Consider the following 7,290-nt stretch of genomic DNA (forward strand, 5'->3'; position numbering starts at 1 on the left):
AGGTGTGCACCACTACGCCCAGCTCATTTTTATATTTTTAGTAGAGATGATATTTCACTATGTTGGCCAGACTGGTCTCAAACTCCTGAACTCAGGTGATCCCCCTGTCTCACCTCCCAAAGTGTGGGATTACAGGCGTGAGCCACCGTGCCCAGCCTAATTTTTGTATTTTTAGTAGAGATGGGGGTCTCACTATGTTGGCCAGGCTGGTCTCGAACTCCTGACCTCAAATGATCCACCCGCCTTGGCCTCCCAAAGTGCTGGGATGGATTACAGGTGTAAGCCACTGTGCCTGGCCAAGAAACCCAGCCTTGATACCTGCCCATTTGGTTATACCTGTGAGCCTCCAACGTGTGTGGAAGTGCTTCAAGATGTATAAAGCTCTGCAAATAGGACATTCTAGTGTTTGGTTGTTGGCTGAGCATGGGTGGTGAGATTACCAACTGCCTTTTAAGATTTTAAGCTACCAGGAGCAAACTGGCAAGAACGATCAGAATATCCAATGTGTGTACACTCTGACCTCAGCACTGATCTGTTGGTCCTTGTAGACAGGATGGGTGGGAAAGCCTGGCAGGGGCTATAATGCTGGAGGTGGGGACCCTCAAAAAACAGCAGGGGCCAGGCCTGCCTGGCATGAGGGGTAAAATAAATGAATATGGAGTCCACCTCCCCATAATGTGAAAGGATGGGCAACTAGACCACACAGTGTGGCTGGGATGTGGCTGGGGGTGGGGGGGCTGCCATTCCAGCTGTGGTCTCATTCACACTTTCCCCACTCCAGGAATTATCAGTGGAAGGAAAACAAGACAGAAGTCAGCCTTCCATCAGTCAAGAGTTGTGCTCCCCTCATCCCCACCCCATGTTTTCATCCCACCTCCCTCCCTTTGGAGGCTCTGGCCAAGTTCAACCCCCACCCATCTTGCCTCAAGACACGCCCACAGACAGTGTTTGCTTGAGTCTACTTTAATGATTCAGATCTGGGTCATCCAAGAACTGCCCCTCTGAAGGTCAATGGGAAGGGTGCTGGGGCAGGGAGGCTCCACATGAGGTCTCAATCAGCCACAAGGTTGCGGCCCACAGTAGGAAATGGTCCAGAGAAGTCCTAAAATGAGAAGAAACAAGGGATCTAGAGTCAGGATGTGAGATGATGGCTCCTCCCTCATCTGCCCTCCTTCCACAAATACTGTAGTAACAGCCTGATTTGAGTAACCCTTCGGCATGGTGACAGCTCACTGACTGAGAGCCTGTACCCTTGGATCTCACATGTAGCCCCATCTCTCCATGGTTTGCCCTTGAGCTCAGGTCTGGAGAAGAATGGCAGCTCCTTGTTTGCGTTATTCCTGGGAGCACCAGGGCAACCAGTCCCCCACAGGTAGGTCTCTGTCATTTCTGTCACTGAGCTCTGATTATGTTGCCCTAGCAACCAATCCAGGCTTAGGAAGCCCAGCTGCCACATATGGAAGTAGGAATCCGTTTCCTTGGAGAGTATGAGGAGCTGGAACCCCCTGTGGTGCAGGTTGCCTTTAGATGGAGGGTGCAACCAGCCGGGGGTGCCCTGCTTCACTGCCACCACCCAAATCCAAGCCACCTCGGTCTCCCTGGACCAGGATGAGCCTCTCCTTACAGATCTCTCAGTTTTCACTCTTGCTCTCCTTACAGTTCATTCCTCAACATCACCAGGGAGGCCTTTTAAAATCATATCACATTGTGACATTCCTTTCCTTAAAATTTCCCAGTTAAATTACCACTGCACTTAGAATAAAATCCAAACCTTTTGCTATGATCTGTGAGCCCCTGTGTGGTCAGTCCTGGGTCTAATTCTCCACCCTCATCTTCTGCCACTGACTTTTCTGTCCATTCTTTAACATGCCATGGTATGGGTATCTCAGGACATTTGTAGTGGCAATGCTCTCTGCCTATCTGCCTAAGATGCCCTTCCTTTACATCTTCCTCTGGTTGCCACCTTCTTATAATTTAGGTCTTAGTCCAAAAAAACAAAACAAGACAAAAACAAAAACAAACAAACAAAAAAACCCCCTCTTTTTTCAATGTGGAGGAGTCTGATGTTTGGAATGACCCAATCCCACTGCAGTTCTTGAGAGGAAGGGCAGGGACTGTGCAGGGGAAAGAGCTGGAAATCAGGAGACCTGGGTCCAGTCTTAGCTCTGCCACAAACCCATGGTGTGGCCTTGAGTACATCCCATGGCCTGGGCCTCAATTTCTCATCTATAAAGATGGATGGTAGTACTAGATGGGCGGTTTCCATTCTGGATTCTGAAGAGTTCAAAGATCCCAAGGAGATGTCTCAGAGCCTTGCCTGGGTGACTTGCCCAGGCCATAGAGTAGAGCAATGGGGAGGCTGAATGTGAGGGTCTCTGAGCTGCACCTCCCATTCATCGAGGGAGTGTTGCTATCACTTGCTGTATACAAAGGCGTATATGGCAAAAAGGAAGACCTTTAATTTTGAAAACTCTGCAGTTTCAATGCCTATTTTAAACTCTCAATGCCTATTTTAAACTCAATGCCTATGCATGATCTTATAGATAATTTCTTCCTTAGAGGCTCCCAGCGCCTGCATCATGTCCAGCCCCCCATATGAACGCCTATAGGAAGTCTGAGAGATACAGGAAATTAGGGGTACCTTTGATTAGGAATGGAAAAATCTTTCCTTCAGCTGTCTGCCCTCATCCCAATGCCCATTCTCTTCTTCCTATCTGCCTCCCTCATTTAAACAGGTCCAACCTCCCAAGAAAAAGTGAGCCCCTTACCTTGACAGGGTTGGCCACCTCTTGTTTCAGGACCTTAGAAACCACTTTGGAGGTAAAGCACTGATCCCTGTTCACCTTGGCCAGGGGGCTCTGTGAGGAGGGAAACCAGGAGTTGAGAAGGAGGCAGAAAAGGGTTAGAGGGCCCCACAGGAAAAGCAATTGGATACAAAGTCAGGGATTCACAATTCTTGAGAAGATACATGAGACTCACTGTGGGGAATAGGAGTCAAAGTTTCTCCTCTTGCTTGCTTCTAGAAGAGACAGGGAATGACACACTGGACCTAGGCTTGCCACACCTACCTCCCCTCCCTTTGCAGATATCGCTAATGGATCATGAAATTGTTCTCTGCTGATTCCAAACAGGACCTCTGAATTATTCTCCTCACAGTGCTCCTGGAAACTTCTACCCGCAGCTTTAGCACACATTCCTTCCCTGTTCCGTCTGTCTACCAGAATGGTTGGAATGACCACAGGTCTCACGCACCTCACCCCAGCGGTTTTAGTGGGGAAAACTGCCTTGCCATCCTTCAGGCATGGATCTTGGGGATGCAGTCTGCTGGTGTGCTCCATCTTTTGGATCATGGCATCCTGGGTGATATCATCCTTCCAGAACAGACCTGCAGGATGAAAAGATGGGGTGAGTTGACACCTGGGACACTCAGATCCACTCCAGGGATCAGATCAACCTTTCCCTCAAGTACACATTAGATTACATTTTACAGAAAGAATTAAACAAGATGATGTATTAAAGTTGCTTAGCATAGTGCCTAGCATATAATATTCAAATTAGGATTATGATGACAGTCTCTTTGCTGGTTCATTTGATGCTATTGTGAGGATTAAATGAGGTTAGGAATGTAAAGAGTGCTTAGAAAATGCCAAGGCAGTGATTATCAAACTTTAGCGTGTGCATCAGACTCTCCTGCAAGGTCTGTTAAAATACGGACTGCTGTTTCCCATTCCTAGGGCTTCTGATGCAGTAGGTCTGTGCTGAAGTTCAAAAATTCACATTTCTAACAAGTTTCCTGGTGAGGTTGATGCTGCCAGTCCAGGGGTGCACTTTGAGAACTACTGCTCTAAGGCACTATGCACATATTAGGCATTAGCAGTGGTAATATGAACTCAAGGAAGATTTCCTATCTGACTCTCTCCTCCCCAACATTCATGAAACTCTGCTCTAAAACAGGGTCAGCCACATGTTGACAATGGACTCTCCACTCCCTTTCATTCCTTCCATCTGTTGGTCATACAATTTCCTACTCAGAGGCTGAAGTGGGTGAGTGTTTTCCTGGCTGAGAACTTGAGGAGTCCTGGCTTTGGGAAAGCTCATATAGTACCGGGGTTGAGGGGAGACTAGTCTCAAGGAGTTGGATGCTGGCCTTTTTCAGGTGTTTTTTTCCCTAGAAGCCTCTACTGGGCTCTTCCAGGTTGTTCTAGTGCAAATAGTCCACCCATCCAGATCCCACCCCTACTCCTGTCTCATCCCCATGGGGGTAAATGTGACAAGAAAGTTTTAAGTAGAGATATTTGGGGAACAGAAAGCCTGTCCTCAGGTCAGATAGCCCCTCTTCCCCCTCCCCATATCTAACCAGGTCCCAACCTCTGTTCTCCAGCTTTTACTTACCTTGGGGCAAAATCTGCTGGAACACAACCTGTAAATGCTGGAAGACTGGGGTGGCAAATCCTTGGAGGGGCCAAAGCTGCCCTACTCCTACTTGGTCCTGACCATCTAAGGGCAAAATAGTGGTGTCAGCAAGGAATCTGGCCAGAAGCCTTCCACATCTCAGTTGAAGAGAAGCAGGTTCCTTGTACTGTTGCTCCTGGACCCCTGACCTCTGTTCCCCCTACCAGCACCTTTGCCTGCTTCAAGTCTTCCTTCTTTAATTTTTCCCTTCCTCCATCACCACTTGCCATATTCTTCAGCCCCTGGGCCTTGTTCACTCTTGGTACCAACTTACAGATTAGAACCAAACTTACAGGCAAAGGTAGAAGTTCAGGTGAGCAGAGGCTCAGAAAGCTAAGCACACGGGAAAGGTAATCAGGTGGGTAGGTGGGGTTTGGGGAAACAGGTGAGCTTCATCTTAGGGAAGTCATTGAAGCCTGGAAGTGTTAGGGAGAAGGCCTGGAATCATTAGAAAGAAAAAGTATTGATTTGTTTAGGGTTTGAGGGTCTGCATCCTTTTCCTGAAACCCACAGTTTGCCCAGTTGTGCATGGGGGAAGGACAGGGGTTGGGGAAGAGAACCCCTAATGCTATGCACACCTTCCTTCTTCCAGATAAGTGAGATGGGGCTGGAGGACAGTCTGTTTTTTGCTATAGTGTAGTTACCATGAGTCATTCTGGACAGGTCTTTAAAAAAGGGAATTTTCCTACCCAATCAAGTGGATGTCTAATAATTTCCTGGGGGGTGAGCGTGACAAGAAAGTTTTAAGTAGAGACATTTGGGGATGAGAAAGCCTCCTTAAAGAAGGAGTGGAACCCCCAACACCCTGAGGAGAAGGAAAAGAGTTTCGGGAAGGGGAGCTGGTTCTCTGAGGCAGCGTTACCAGACTGGTGGGACGGAGTGGTGACCCGCACGGGCTCGGCCTGGGCCCCGAGCGCGCCTGGCGCTGTCCGTGGGGCTGAAAGGTGGGGAAGTCGGCGTGGCGGCGGCGCTGGGCGGAATGTGGGTGAGGCATCTCCGCAAGGCTTGGCGGTCCTTCCCCACGGCCCTCATCCTCTCATTGCCACCAGGCCTCCCCTCACAGTTGTTCCTGAATCCGCTGCATTGGCCTCTTAAGCCCAAAAAATCAGGCAGTGAGAAGGGGCGACAGACTAGGAGTTTGCGCTCTCTTCCCCATGCACTCTGCGCAGGAATTCTCGAGTTTGCGCAGTCGGGCGCGTGAGTCAGCGCGGTGTCTACCCGGGTTGGTGCAGGGGACGGGGAGAAGGACGGTCCCATTCCCCCTCCACCCTGCTTTCCCTCAGCCTAGCGGTCCCCTTATTGGAAATCGGATCACAGCACGAGGAAGCCCTAGCTCGTCTCCCCGCCCAGCCTTCTCCCTGGAGCCAAGACCCCGATACCCGCAGCCCTGGTCATCTCTTTTCTGGCCTTTCTTGCTTCTCCTGTAGCCACATAGGCCAGTTTTACCTCTCTCTGTCCATTTGTCTTTCCGACCTCTTTTCCAAATCCCCAATTTTCCCCTGAACGCCCTTCTCGTGGGTCCAGACCCCATACGCCCAGCCTATCCCACGCCTACGCCTCTTTCCGCGAGATGCTCTCTACCTTTTTCTCTTCTCACGTCCTTAAGCACATTCTTTTACTTCCAAATTTCCTAGCCTGGAGGTCCCGTTCAGACCCCCACTTCTCAGGATCGCTTTCCGGGCCCTGCCCGCACCCCCCAGGATTCCTCCTGACCGTGGGCACTAATGTCGCTGCAGCCCCCTGGGCAGCTGTTCAGCAGCAGGAAGCAGACAAGCAGCCGGAGCCCCTCGGAGCCCCCAGGCCACAGTGGGTGCTGCATCCTCCCAGGCTCGGCGTGCTCACTCCCCGGTCGAGTCTCAGTGAAGGTAACGGCCGTGGCCGAGGGGCTGAGCGGGGCTGAAGCTTCCCACCAGTCCGCGACGCGGAATCTGTTTAACCCTCCTCGGCAGTTCAGCCAATAGCGAGCGGGCCCTGCCCCTGCGGTCGCCTCCCTAGCTCCTTCCCCTACCGCCTCCCCACCCTCACCTCTTGGAATTCCTGACCCGGCTTCTTTTGGACATTAGCTGGGTCCCAAGAACCACCGCCTGTACTCCCAGTCCTAAGGTTGGAGAAACGGATGGCGTATAAGATACGGGTGCTAATTGTACCTACTCAGGTTTGTTGTGAGAATTAAATATGAACAGCGATGAAACAGTAGGCACTCAAGGAATTTAGTTTATTTTATTATCTTTGATACTGTCTTTACTCTGACCCATTTAAAAACCTTTAGAAATCATATAGGTTCGACCTGCAATATATATATATATATGGCATATCCATTCGCTTTACTCCACATCCACTGCCATCGCCCTGGTCCAAACCACTGTACACTATACGTTTTGTTTTTTTTTGAGACAGTCTTGCAATTTCAGATCACCACAACCTCCTCTCGACCTCTGCTCAACCTCAGGCTCAAACCATCCTCTCACCTCAACCTCCAGAGTAGCTGGGACTATAAGTGTGCACTACCATGCCCAGCCAATTAATTAATTAATTAATTAATTTATAGAGACAGAGTTTTTCCATGTTTCCCAGGCTGGTCTCAAACTCCTAGGCTCAAGCAATCCTCCCACCGTGGCCTCCCACAGTGTTGGCATTACTGGCATGAGCCACCATGCAAGGCCTTGGACACTGCACTCTTTTAAATTGAGCTGTTGTAATAACTAACTAGCTAACTGACCTCTTGCTTTCATTCTTGTGTACTTATAAGCTAGTTTTTGAGCTTTCTAAATCCTAGACTGGCATTAAAAAAAATTTTTTTTTCATTAAGCTTAAAACATTTGTTAAACTGGGCTTGGT

At 49.6% G+C, this 7,290-nt stretch overlaps 1 protein-coding gene across 5 annotated transcripts; it reads right to left on the bottom strand.

Annotated features, from left to right (window-relative positions):
• Positions 1-947: 947 nt before the first annotated feature.
• RESP18 (regulated endocrine specific protein 18) lies at positions 948-6,338 on the bottom strand. 5 transcript variants are annotated; one of them, XR_013402195.1, is made up of 6 exons: positions 6,166-6,338; positions 4,393-4,497; positions 3,253-3,385; positions 2,980-3,019; positions 2,769-2,858; positions 1,062-1,102 (listed from the first exon to the last, which is right to left on the bottom strand). XR_013402195.1 is itself a non-coding variant. In XM_077957711.1 (4 exons), the coding sequence occupies exons 1-4, from the start codon at positions 6,269-6,271 to the stop codon at positions 2,995-2,997; spliced, it is 369 nt and encodes a 122-aa protein (XP_077813837.1). In that variant the 5' UTR covers positions 6,272-6,338; the 3' UTR covers positions 2,862-2,994. The 5 variants fall into 5 exon arrangements, 1 of the variants encoding a protein (XP_077813837.1); XR_013402196.1 differs by lacking the exon at positions 2,980-3,019 and having other exon boundaries at positions 948-1,102; XR_013402193.1 differs by having other exon boundaries at positions 948-1,102; positions 2,980-3,385.
• Positions 6,339-7,290: the final 952 nt, after the last annotated feature.

This window comes from Macaca mulatta, chromosome 12 (genome assembly GCF_049350105.2).
Source record: "Macaca mulatta isolate MMU2019108-1 chromosome 12, T2T-MMU8v2.0, whole genome shotgun sequence".
Lineage (NCBI taxonomy): Eukaryota > Metazoa > Chordata > Mammalia > Primates > Cercopithecidae > Macaca > Macaca mulatta.